The 14,364-nt window shown below is 35.6% G+C and overlaps 1 protein-coding gene across 11 annotated transcripts in view; it reads right to left on the bottom strand.

Annotated features, from left to right (window-relative positions):
- LOC134745928 (POU domain, class 6, transcription factor 2) overlaps nt 1–14,364 on the bottom strand; it is a 211,364-nt gene that overhangs the window by 6,153 nt on the left and 190,847 nt on the right. For 8 of the 11 annotated variants that reach the window (XM_063680055.1, XM_063680051.1, XM_063680057.1 and 5 more), the window contains 3 exons: nt 8,183–8,363; nt 5,810–5,863; nt 4,913–4,996 (listed from right to left, as the gene is read on the bottom strand). In XM_063680055.1, coding sequence (XP_063536125.1) covers nt 4,913–4,996; nt 5,810–5,863; nt 8,183–8,363 — 319 coding nt within the window. The remainder of the gene's footprint in view (nt 1–4,912; nt 4,997–5,809; nt 5,864–8,182; nt 8,364–14,364) is intronic. The other 3 variants (XM_063680058.1, XM_063680059.1, XM_063680061.1) reach the window with 3 other exon arrangements.

Genomic DNA, 14,364 nt, shown 5'->3' with positions numbered 1-14,364 from the left:
ATTTACAAAATTAACGAGTTACAAAATCTCTACGCAAATGTGAAAGCAATCCTAATCTTTCCAATTATATATCGCTATTCGCTATCAATTACCGCAGATGGGAAGATGACATAAGAGCTATCGCTGGACCAACATGGACAAGAAGAGCAAGCAACAGAGAGGAATGGAAGGTCTTAGGGGAGGCCTATGCCGGGAGGCAAGTCGACCGATGTCAATAAAAATACCAAATAACATATACGACAAAGAACTTTATTATTATTATGTTTAAATTAAGAATTTGACATGTTTTGTTTTTCTTTTCCTAAAACTTGACAAGAAATGTAATTTTTTTTAATTTGAGGTCGAAATAAATGGCTATTTTATTTTATTTTATTTTATTTTATTTTATTTTTATTTATTCGCTATCAATAAATACTAATAGAATGAAATTGAAGTCGGTTAAAAAAGATAGGTAGCTGAATTCAATTCGAACAGTTACAATTTTAAGTTAGACTAGCCGACTGCTATAATCAATTAATCATGGAATGTTATGGTACCTGGGCGTTTTCTAAAATAAACATTGAAAATCTGATTCATTCAAATCTGGACATCCTTGGGCTCATTCTACTCAGAATCGACAGCATTCTCCATCCTGCCATTAAAAAAAGATGTCCCAAAATGTCCATTCCATTAGGCTTTAGTGTGAAAATTATTTTCATTGTGTATGTGCGTGAGGTAAAATTTTCATACTTTGGGACAGTTTTTTTATGATCAGGATTGAATATGCTAGTGATTCTGAGTTGAAAGAACCAAGACCAGGATCTGTGAGAATTAGGTTTTCAATATTTGTTTTAGAAAACGCCCACCTATAATAATAAAACCTAATACATAAAAATATACAATGGTATTAATAATTTCGACGAGATGCAACAAAAATAAGAGAAGAGAGAGTCCGTCGCGTATTTTATTTAATCCCGTTTTGAGAAAACAACCTTAAATTATCAATCAAACGTGCAGTTTTTTTATGTTCATACAGTTGAAGTTATAAACAGATTCTGTACCCCTAGTGTAAATTTGTGACGTTTTCAACCAAAAGGTACCACATTATCGCTTGTCAATAAGGTTGATTTCAAATTAATGCTATATGGAAATAGCGCCTTATTGACAACCGACAATAAGTACCCTTATGATTTTGGCGCGCTGTTAAAAATCCTATACAAAAATACGCAAAACGCAAACGCGAACGCTCGTCACGCTATCGAATGAGATTTATACTAGGGGTGCAAAGGGTCCACCGCGAACCACATTCGACGTGTTGCCTCTCTGTCGCACTTGTAAATTCGTACGTAAGTATGACAGGGAGGCAACACGTCGAACGTAGTTCGCGGTAGGCCCTCGGAAAGGACCACGTCAAAAAAACGCGCCTTAGGCGGGAAAACGTATTATCTAACCGTGAAAAAATTGATGAAAACAAGTAGCAGGGTAGGTCATATGGTGTATTACGCGGGAAATCATTATAAACGTGATCGTATTAGCGGATTTTACTGTAAAAATATCTTTTTATGGAGGCTATTTGGAAGTGTGATAAAAGAAAAGTGTGAACTGAACGAAGATGTAGTGACAAAAATTGAGAAAGGTATGTTGAGATGGTTTGGACACGTGGAAAGTCTGAGTGAAAGAAGGGTAACAATGAAAGTGTATAAGGGAGAGGTAGAAACGGGAGTTGGAAGGAGCAGACCTCGGCGGACTTTCTCTGATCAGATCGGGGAAATCCTGAAGAAAGGCCAGGTCTAGGGCACCCTAAACCGGCGAGCGTGTATGAGGAACGTTATGAAAGTGAAGGAAGCAAAAGAGGTATGTCAGGATCGTAGCAAGTGGAAATCCGTGGTCTCTGCCTACCCCTCCGGGAAATAGGCGTGATAATATGTATGTATGTATGTTTTTGGAAGTTCCCACTTGGAAGTTTATTTTTATATCTCATGAGCGTTCTTCTCCATCCTCTCTGAAGATATTAGATTTTGGCCTAGATTTTCAGGTTTTATAGGTAAAGCTTCGTGAAACTTGGGATGTTATTTTACGGAACTAATGAAGCCATGTTGCTTTGTGTTTTCGTTCTTTGACTTAGATAGGTAGTTTTTATACAAAGAATGTTCTAATAAAAGTAAATATCAAGTGACGGAATGTGATATCGTAGGTATTGTTCTCTACACGCGATCGTTACTTGTTTGACAAGTGTGCACAAATAGATGGATAGTGCATTAAATTTAGTAAACGTAGTTCTAAAGTATGATTACGCCTTTTGTACATAAAGTTTTTCTTTTGTGCAATAAAGTTTTGCAAAAAAACTGTGTACTTTATGATTAATTAACCCTCTGCAACTGTGGTGACTTTTTTAGAGAGACTCTACTGATGTGGAGTCTATCAAACCTCATTTTCGATAATTCATTAAAAATAAACTAATGGCAAAATGGTAGTGATTGTTTTATTTATCAATCGATTATTCCATTAATAATTTAATAAATTAAATTGTAAAATGGGTTTAAAAACAAAATACATTAAAAAAATATAATAAATTTTAATGACGTCACAGTTTCTTACAATTTGTACTAAGGCTTACAAAAAAATTATAAAAAAACTAAACAGTCAACATCTTCTAGTAAATTCAATAATTTTCCTACTTTTTAACATTGTATTTATATCTGAAAGAAAAATTGAGAAAATCTAAAGACGGAATAAGGCAATAATCAGTTCTGAAGTTGGTACTTATTTTAAAGGTTTTCCCTCGATCAGCCATCTAAAATATAATTATTTATGTGGTTAGGTATCTCAGACACTATAGAAACATTAATATTTTTATGTGGTGACGTCTGATAGACACTATTCACACTATGGACAAGTACATAATTTTATGAGGTGAGGTATGTCAGACCCAGGACTTATTGCTGTGCTCACATCTGTGGGACACCCACAGCTCATATCTCCCGGTGTGTGCACCGCATCGCCACACGGGCATCACTGTCCGATGCCGCGAGCCGTTTTAAGGGCCCTCCACACTCATGCGCGAATCACGGCGCGAAGCCGCGATTCGCGCATACCTTAGGAAGGTAATGAGCGAGACAGAGCTATATCGCGCCATACGCCGACATACCAACAAAAAGTTTATTTGGCGGTGTCTGACAGCCGCACATCAGGCGCAGAGGGTTATAATGATTCAATACCTCTCAGATGTATTTAAGGTCAACGCGACCCGCCCCGGCTTCGCACGGGTAGTTCAACTAATTTACACAAAACCTTTTCAAATTATACATATAAACCTTCCTCTTGAATCACTCTATCTATTTAAAACCGCATCAAAATCCGTTGCGTAGTTTTAAAGATCTAAGCATACATAGGGACAGACACGGAAAGCGGAAAGTGACTGTTTTATACTATGTAGTGAAATCTTTGAATATGTTTCTAATAAAAATGTCTTTCTACTATTAATTTTGGAGGTATGAAGGAGCCGCAAATAAATCAAAATAAAATCGGGAACACGGCAGTGATACATGACTTATGTATGTCAGAGAGATTCGAATAGTTTTTGCCTTCCGTTTCCATCGTTATCCATCAACAATAGATTCTTAAAAATAATGAGCCAACCCAATATTAAGTCAAGGATCGTTAAAGGTGTCTCTCGTTAAAAATTACCACCAAGCGACGGACGATTGTGAATTCATCGCAAGATTTGCAATGTAAACCTGTCCCGTTGAATGGGGATAATGCATTTTAATGGATAAATGTTAAGCTGCTGAAGAAACAAAAAAAAAACGGCAAGGGCTCTGCAGGAATGCCGAGTTGTGTTTGTGTCTGACTTTTTACTGAGTTGAGAATTCGTAGTTTGAACAAGTTTGAAGTGCTAGCAACCGATTTTATTGTTTTGTCCTGTACCAATAATTTTATGCAGACTATCACTAGGTACAGTCAACATTTTGACTCTTGATGCAAAAGGCTTTCTTGATGAAAGGACCTTCGAAGGGATTCAAGACAACTGACAAAGAAAAAAATTCGATTTTCGATAAAAAATCGAAACAAAATTGCTCATAGTTTTCCGAAATATTTTTTTCACTGCACCCACATTCCAGAATCTGTGTTTTGCCTCATGGTTGACTGGTAGACAATGCCTTTAGGCAGTAAGTCCGACATTTGTACTTAATTTTATTGTGCAATAAAGTTTAAATAAATAAATGAATAAGTTAAAGCATCTGTTTTTATTTTCTCTGCGAGAATAACTCGTAATGGACTAACACAAAGGACGGTTTGGATTCTTAACATATTTGACTTTCACAACTAAATTGTTTAAACGATTAGACTGCGGTAATAATCTTATAATTAACAGAATAAGAACTATTATGATACTTATACTTATAGATTACGTGCAAAAAGCAAGGAAAGTGCTGAAATAACTACAGTTACACATGTGTTTAGTAATATATTCAAAAATAAAGACACAACAGTATATGTAAGCATATTTTTTACATTGATCAAATGCTTAATGTTTTTAAGGACTATTCCGTATCGCAAAGTGAAAATCAACTTTAAATGGATAGACTTAAAGTTGAAACTCATCTTACAACCAAGTCGCCGAAATCAGAAACATAAATATAAGTAGCTGATACTGTATACTGCCTGAACACCGTCACCGAAAACTGACCCTGTAATGTACGTTTTATAGCCAAACATCTAGCCGTTCTGTATGAATAGTTAATGGCTTAAGTATATATGTTCCTAATTTCAGTTAGTAAAACAAAACCAAACTTATTAGTAAGAACGAAATAAAGCCTAGCCGGTAAAGCAGTAGTTAGTCCAGATTTGAGAAATGTCTTTCACAATTTGCTAAGCGTTACGGGCCAAATATCACGTTCACGGCACACCATTCATCTCAAACAATATTTACCTCTCTTCAGCTTCCTTCATCCAACGTTCGAGCACCGGTTTGATTTTCTGCGCACTTTTTGGTGTTATATCCAATTTCTCAAATCTGTATCGAACATAAATTTAATGTTAGATTTTTACTCGCACCCGCACGGAAAACTAATGGCGGAAAGCGACTCCCGAACTAGCTCTAACTAACATCGCGAACAGGACATTGACATCGTTAACAAGTATAGAGAGAAAACAAAAACAATAGCCAATTTAGGCCCGGGGTAATCAGTTTGATTAATACAGAACTCGGCAACAATAAAACAACGAATTCAATTAGAAACGAAAGGTAACGTATGCCAATGCCCTGGCTTTGAATTGCGCAAAATGAATATTAAAAAAATAAGAGTAATGAAATAATACATCATGCTAGATTAGAACTGATGAGATGAACAATAATAGAAGTGTTAAATTTCTCATAGCGATTAGTCATGTAGGAATCGGGCCGACATGGTCTGGTAGCCAGTTCCTTAATGTACAACGCGTTTGTCTTAACATCAAAATGAAAGAGTCGGGCGTATGATGCATGGCGCCTTTCTGTAATTACTCGTATGCAAATACGGTACGTGTGAAAAGGAAAAAGAAAAACGTCCAAACGAGACCGGTAATTACATATAATTATATGCGGCATACATTTACGAATGCAGGGATCGACGATCGAGATAAGATTACATTAAACAGCGTTGAAACATTTTGATTTTAAGACATTCTACATGTGGACTGGTCCGTACTCGAAGCGTGCTTAATGCATGTAAGTATCTCCGAAATTATCTACACCGAACATTGGAAAGTAAGCGTAATGATAATAAAGTTCTGATGAGGATGATTTTGGAGATACGAGTGTAGGGGTAAAAAAAAACAAAACACGTACATGTTTTGTTGCTGAGACGACAGCTGAGCTGCTAGCATCTGCGAAGCCAGGGCACTGGGGACGGCAACAAATAATATGTTAGATTTGTCATATCCAGTGAAACATCTCCCAGGGCTGGGAAACAACAATTAGTTTATAAAGTGACAAGAGTAGAGCCGCACGCTTGTTGTTCTCCTGTTCTTCATACCTACTCCTAAAATATGTTCCATGCATTGTCGGACTACATCAATAGCCTAAAAAAATTTACGTAATTCTGCAAACGGGAACTAATCCTCACTAAATCTCCATTCAACTATAAGATTCTCGTTTGCAAAACTACGTCCTATTGATATTAGCAAAAACGCGTGGGCCTACTATTGGGCGTAAGCAACTGATTGGGAAAAAAAACTTAGATAGGATACCCTCGAAACATCCATTGAATAATTTTAAACACCATATAATGCCTTAACACTGAAGACGTTGAACGCACCAGCATAAATGTTTATCATAATTATCATAAACATAATCATGTTATTGTATCAGGCTGACGTCTGACTGTATGAAAGTGTAATCGCTTCCGACCTGGCCCAAGTTTAAAATTCATGTTTATCATTCAAATACGGCTGTACAGTCGCCGGGGACATGATCTTGTAAATAAATTAAGGTAAAAAGAGTAAATATTACAGTAGGTAGGGATACAATTTAGGTATCGATTATCACGTGATAAAATTTTATATCTATATATAGTATTCGACTTGTTTTATCAAAAAGCGCCAGATATAGTATGCTATGTCTTAATGTTAATGATATGCGACTATTATGGGTCCAATAGTAACAATATGATAGGTCCTTTTAAGCGTTTTTAATTTATATTTTACTAGCGACCCGCCCCGGCTTCGCACGGGTAGTTGAACTAATTTACACAAAACCTTTACAAATTATACATGAATCACCTTTCCCTTGAAGCACTCTATTTATTAAAAAAACCGTATCAAAATCCGTTGCGTAGTTTTAAAAATCTAAGCATACATAGGGACAGACGGGCAGACAGACAGCGGAAAACGACTTTATTTTATACTATGTAGTGAAGCATTTTCGATCAAGTTTGATGTCTTTGCAAAAAGATTGAAGCCACATATATTTGCGTTTCTAATGTAATTATTATTGTAACTTTATAAACTTTAGTTTCAGTTTATTTGCCATAAAGTAACATGATATGTCAATAACAAAATATAAATTAATTAATTAGTATTTGATATACAGTAAATAATAGCATATTACACATTGCTTAAATGTAAAACTTTAAACTTTGGAATAGCAAACTAATTAAATAAAGTAACTAGTTTATGAGTAAAGTATTCTCGTCTAATACGTCTAACTAGTTTCGATTATGCTTTCTTAAAGTTCACGTTATTTAACAAAACCTTTAATATTTCTTATAAAAGTCTAATAATAGCTTTTGTTAAGGCAATTGTAAGGATTTCGTTATTTCTGTTCATTAGGTTGGTACATAAGGCATAATCAAAAGGGGTAACTACCATGTAGCGCGTCACGAAGCAAATTGGAGGGAGTCGAAAGAAAAATTAATGGAAAATGAAATCACGACGGGACAAAGACAGAAGAATTCTACTCTTTTAATTACACGAAAAAAGTAATTACGGCAAGATAATTAATTAACTGGAACAGAAGTAACGATTAATGATTTTATTATACGAAGGAGGTCGCTGAGGGTGGCTGAATTGAAATTTCCTTCGGCCTGCGCTGGTTGCGTCCCGTTTTGCATCGAAATTCGATTTGTTCGCAGAAAACGACGTTTCGAGCGATTTGATTTGATTCAATTAAACATTATGAGCATGTAATTCAGCGTTCAGAGGTGAATTAACTTTCAATTTACATGTAGCCGGGTCTTATTTATTTGAACTTAACAGAGCCGAAATGATTACGTAGCAATAACGGCACGATTTAAGTGCGACAATAGATCAAAAAATTTAAAAGACGCCGAAAATAATAATTAGAACGCACCCGTGCCAAGCGGAGTAAAAAATGGTGTAAACCACGTCATAGTGAGCGCCGGAAGCCGTCCGAATGGTAATTAATTAAAAGAATTGTAAGCAATGAAAGGAAGTCATGCTGTTTTACAAATCACTTCAATTAACGATATTAAAAAGTTGGAGTGATAACTGAGCGACTTGGCCCGCGTGACGGCGTCCCCCTAAAAAAAGGTGATGAATATTTAAACCTTTTTTGTCTGTCCCTTAGGGTTGCCTGTTGTGAAAATGTTGACAAGCGTGCGACTTTATCTTGCCGATTACAATTTATTTTCGACACTCGTCCACTTGGCTGTCTTAAGGTGATATATCAGTTTAATTAAGGGGATATAGAATTGGAAATTACCTGCAAATGGCGCTTTGGCTGTAAGCTGGGCCTTCGGTGACTGACAAGGCCTGGCCGACCTGTGTTTGGGTGAGACCTAAGCCAAGCCGCCGTAGTTTAAAGGCTTTTGCGAATTCCTTGATGTCTTCTAAGTTGATCCCGTCGACGACGTTACTGGACGACTGGCTTATTGTTGGTTGATCTGTCAAATAAGTGTTCATGAATTAAATTTAATTGAACATTTTTAAACAACTACATGGTAATAGAGGTCTTAAAGTTTAGGGGCGTTTAAAGTTTAATGTATTTAAACTTACCAGCTACATTACAGAATTTTAATTTAACAAGAATGTTAATTTTAATAGTTATTAAAAGGGATATGTCTGTAGCAATAGTTATGAAGTTACAAAGGGGAGAGGACTCAAATATTTTCTGAATAACCGCTTACACTATAAAAAATACTTTTAAGCAAACACATGCTTATCATTAAACTGTTAAGAATGGACTTAGATGAATTATATCTGCGTGGCATATCCTAGTTCTCGGTAACATCTTAAGTGTAACTGATAAAAGGGTTATCCTGTTAAAACGTCTTTCTAATCTACCAATTCCTTAGCAAAACTGGGGCATTTAGTCGTTAAGGCAGCATCAAAATTATAGCCAAGTTTAGTGGGCAATTTGGAGTAATTAGCCGATGGTGGTGGTTCCTAATTATGCGTGCTAACGTCATTAAAGACGAGCCGTGGAATCCTGCAACTGAACACACGAATTTTAGAGGTGTTGTATGTTTGAACGCTTTGCTTTCTGTGAAGCCAAAACGTCGCCGTTGTCGCCGAAATCCAGCTTGTAGTAAAATTCTGTATTTTGTATTTGACAACTACTTTAGTTGTAAGGTGTTGGACGTTAGGTATACTTATGTATAAAGATATCTAGAGTTAAGGCTTCTACATACCTTGCATCAAATGATGATACAATCAAAATTACGTTACGTAGTTAAATTAGAGCAAGTAGAAGTTTCACATAGGTACAAAACTTCTACTAGCTTTTTTTTGTTAAATAATTTTAAGCAACAAAAACTAATACCATGCAGACATAATTTGTTTCGTAAATGTTCATGCAGTTTCATATAATTTAAGCATCCATATAATTAAAACGAGAGCGTAACTTGGATTGTATGGGAGCGGGTTTTTGGCTGCGGTTTCATGTGACTCTAGATACAGATAAGATAAAATGGGGTTGGCAACTGTCGAAGGTTTGCAGAGATGGCGCCATCATAGCTTGCCCCTTTTTACACGACTGCTGCATCCAGGGTATTAAAAAAACAAAAATTTGACACAATTCTAGGGATTGACAGGGCAAGCTATGCTGGCGCCATCTGCTAATTATTTCGACGGGCCAACCCCATTGGTGATTGCCAAAACATCAGCGCAATGTCGCCTCCAGGGGTGCTACACTCCAGGTCGCTTGCTTAGCAGCCCGATGACAAATTACTTTCCCTATCTCCCCCGCTAGTTTAAGTAGTAGTCTGCATCAATTAAGACAAGGTAGGGTTGCTAAATTGGCAATCGTTCCTCCATTTACCGGCACAAAATGCTCAGACGATTTCTAATTTAGTTGTTGTATCGATATTGTTTGTGTGTCTTATGAGAGTAATAAGTTTAGGGGGGCTTAATGAATGGATAATGTAATAAGTGGTTATTGATAGATAGGTGGTGCTCACTGCTCATGATTTGTTACGTACATACGGTGAAAACTGTAAAAGATATACACGGTGTTTGTTTTAAATCCGTTAATTTTAAGGGTGCATTCTTGAGCTTAAATTAAGTAAGTTTCTCAAAGAAACCGGTATTCTAATTAACTCCATTTTGGAGATAATCAATGATTTGATAAGGCCCCTACGAGCGTGTACACTTGCCTTAGGGCCTTTTTCCTTATTGTTTATGTAGCAAATGCTACTAAACGCAGGACCTATCTCGGACGATCGATATTCGAAATGTCATTAATATGTCATTGTTTACAATTGTTTGGTGGATTTAAATACAATGTCCGTATTACAACAACATTAACTTAGAAAAAAAATAAGAAAAAAATAAAAATAAACTATGCCATTCAGTTTCAGTAAATATACTTAGCCATACCCTGAAGTTAACGGAGTTTAAAAAAACACTGCGTTGGAAAGCGAAAAAGGGAGCAATAAAATGACTGTCATGTAAATGAGTATCGTAAATCCACCCAACTAGTTCAGTACTACAACCATCCACAAGTTCATTACGTAATTAAGTATCAACCATTCTTATCTCTCATAATCTTAGAACTATGACATTTAAATTATAGTCACACTGGACCGGAACGAAGATATTCAAATTTGTTTTTGACCATAGAACTTTAACTCACCTATCATTATATATGACATTGCACTCTTTTGGAAGAGGTAATCCCATAAAAATGAGAAGTAATAGATGTCTCTAGCCAGTTTCAATAACAAATGAAAAGTATAGTTACGTAAACTGTATCTAAGAAATAAGGGTTTTTCATAACATTATTCATGGCCTTAATGTAACGAATACTAACCCATGAACTTACCTAACTCCTTAAATTTCCCAAGTCCATTCCCATCTAAAATATATTCGCCTTTTAAATTCGGAGCATCCAAGGTATCACGAATTCATTGAACAACTGATCTCCATTTCGTTACCATAATTTGAAATTGCTAAGGCTTTTTCAGCCAATTACAGACGTTGCGTGATAACAACTCACCATTAATTAAACTCCAAAGATAAAGTCAATTGGCTAAGCGTAGACGAAATTCAATAACAATAATGCATCAAGATACCGCTGTGTTAATTGTTTAATACATGTAGTAAATTAATTAGGAGCGATTATACTTCGCGTGTCTATCAGTCTGCGTTCGGCCGCCATTTTGTAGTAATGCGTAAAACCAATTATTCCAAATGCTTTCTTTCAACATTAAAAGGTTACTTACCTCTGTCTGACCGAGCGCGTGATTCTAATACATTTCCTATTAGTTTCATTCGAAATTTCTCCCTCAATACTTGAAAATTATCCTCTAATATCGGATTTGCGTTTAGAAGCGTCTAATGCCGAATTCACATGCCAACTCTATGCATATTTAAAACCGAAAAATTCGACATAATAATCGAACAGGGCCGTTATTTCGACATTTTATATTCAACGCTTGATTATTCTTAATTAAAGTTTTCGAGTGATTAAGGTGAAACATACACTTTTACCAGTTTAATGTCCGCGCTAGTTGAGCTTACTTTTGTGTTTTGATTCCTTGAGTCGTTGAGGCAAAGAACAGATTCGTTCAGGAATGATTTTTCGGGTGGAGTTTCTGTAACGCATAATGGATAAAATTACGCGAGCCGAATCAACTCGATTAGAGCTTCGAACACGACGTAGAATCGAAAACGATATCGATTATAATTAACGCGTATTATTATCGTAACTGTTGTAAGTGCTTTTGAACAAGTTTCTTTAAAGAATTGAAGCCGTTTGATAAAAGTTTGACCTTTTCTTTGTATAAATTATCGAGGGCTTTTCATTTGCTTGTCTAGTAATTAATACTGATTTTAATTACACAAGATACGATATTGGTTTTCAATTTACTAAATAATAACCCATAATAAATGCGATAACTTGAAATGGTTAGTTTAAATTGACGTCAATCGTTTTTGTTTCCTTTCAAGTAATTATGTTTAAATGTGGATTCTTTCTATCGTTATATTTAAAGAGTAGCGACAACTTATACCGAATTAAAATTGTATCCATTCATCGCTAAACCTGATTAAATAAATAATAAAACGAGGCAGTTTGGCTGATAATGTATATGTTAGTTCGCTTTTTGGTGAAGCCTATTTTGTGAGGGCGCATGACACGGGCAAGGGCAGCATCCGTTCGGTGTACCCCTTACATTTCATTAAAGTGTCAAAAGGGCCTCTACGTTGTTGGCTTCGGCTCTGCGCACGCTTCTCAAAGGTCTGGAACACCATTGTTCCGTGATGGGAAAGACATTATAAAAGATAATTATATATAAATACATACATAGAAAACATCCATAACTCAGGAACAAATATATGTGACAACACACAAATAATTGCCCTTATCAGGATTCGGACCTCCTGTTTCCTAGGCAGGGTACTACCAACTAGGCCAGGGGGCCGTTATGACTCAGGCTTAAATTAAATATACATACATCTCCCAGTCTCATAGTTAGCACTAGACTAACCAGTTTGTTGTAGTACCAGCCACAGTAAATCTAGAACTAATTGTTACAAAAGTACCGACCTGCGTAATTAAGTATTAGTAGAAAGTGGATAACAAATGGTAGCTACAGCAATTTACGTATTGCGTCGATTAGATGCAATTAAAGCGTTTACGTTTGTCCTAAAAACGGTTAGTTAGTCAAGATCGTATCTTCTACAATTGAGATGGTAAAGTATACCAAGTGATGTGAGGATTAAAGTTTAGATTCGTAATACAGGATGAGATTTGGGCGTATTTCATGATGGTACAGTTGGAATTAGCCTCAAATTAAAAATATGCTTTATTAGGTTAAACTTCAAAATTCGGAAAAACATTCAAAATACCAAAAAACAAGTAAAACGTAGGGAATATCGCGTGGGTATTTTTAAAACCCCCGATATGATTTCGGAGTCTAAAATAGTTCTATGCGGCTAGGGTTGTCATAATTTTGTACGCGATTTGTACACAATATGGGTAAATGCCTGAAATGAAAGCTTTTTATTTTAAATCATTTTACGGTTTAGACTCACTTGTTTTAGTCACTCGCGCGACATGTTTTATTTATTTATTTTATTTATAATAGCATGAAAAATTGGAATATTCTGAAGAGTACGGACATCGCCCTAAAAATCCTGACATTTCCTGGATGGCCATTTGTCCAACGTACGTCCACAATTTACCGTTACCATTACCACGATAAAGTATTAAAGCGCCCATTAAATCACTCATTTCAGAACCTTTCGTGGGCCACTAGGCCCTTAACTCGCCACCATATGCTTAAGCTACAGCATAACCTTTCCTTTCCTCTACCCAACTACAAACTTTTAGATAACTTCTATTGACTAGCTGAGGTTTATAAAAATCCCTGGTTCCCCGCAATCCTGACAAAGAATAAAATATTCTAACATGTCAGGAGAAATCCTGACAACTGGTAACCCTATATGCGGCTCTACCTAACTTGCATAGCAAAAGCATAGAGTAACTTATATTAGAGCGGTACTGTCATAGTAAATTTTGTAACCCCAGTAAATTCACTGCCATCTGTCGACACACTTTAAAACTAAAAATGAAGATTTATAAAAATACGATAGAATGTATTTAAATATAGATAAATGTTTTTTTTTATTTGCATTAATTATTTTTATGATTTTGACCCATGTTCTTTCACTGATATGCGTTAATATTGTTAAATAACAAACGAAACCGTCAACGCCATCTATACGACTGTAGGCCAAAACTAGTAGCGCCCTCTGAACGAGAATCAAATTTTCTTGATTTTCGAGGCACGTTTTTTCCTTAGACTGTATCCATCTATTACGGGGTTATATCTATCTTTGGCAAAAGTAAAAGGGTATGTTTGTACATTCACTGTTTCGACATAAATCTCTCAACTGCGACTAAACCTTGTTTGCCAATTAGCCTTCGACAGCCAACTCTTTCTTTCTTATCGCTGTCCTTATCGATCCTAATTATTTGTAATTGACTTTAATTAGTTGATTAACTATATTGCCTTCCATCGGTCCCTTTGATCGCTAAAAGCCTTTGTTTATTGTTTATAAATACATCAAATTATAAGTCATTAAAGTTTAATTTTATAAGTAGTGAGATGAATATTTAATTAATTTTGATATTGAGATCTAAAGAATCTATAACTAGCCGGTTTGAATTGAATTACCTACTGTAGTAAACATAATAACTGTAAAACATTTCGTTAAGTATTTTTAGGACCATTTAACTAGTAATACTCAACGTAACTCAACCCAAGGTGCAAGAGTTGAAAGTTGATTCCATCTCCGTGGATAAGAGATTTATGCAATAAGGGTGTTTAAATGAGGTGTCAATTTTATTAAAAGGTTGACAAAAAAATATAGTGTTTTTCATTAATTAAGGTTAATTTAAGAAATTATCGGAACAAAATAGTCTTATTCAGATTTAAGCGC

The sequence above is a fragment of the Cydia strobilella genome, chromosome 12 (assembly GCF_947568885.1).
Source record: "Cydia strobilella chromosome 12, ilCydStro3.1, whole genome shotgun sequence".
Taxonomy (NCBI): Eukaryota; Metazoa; Arthropoda; class Insecta; order Lepidoptera; family Tortricidae; genus Cydia; species Cydia strobilella.
Note: the sequence above shows the minus strand (reverse complement) of the source record. Positions and strands in the feature narration are given on the sequence as shown.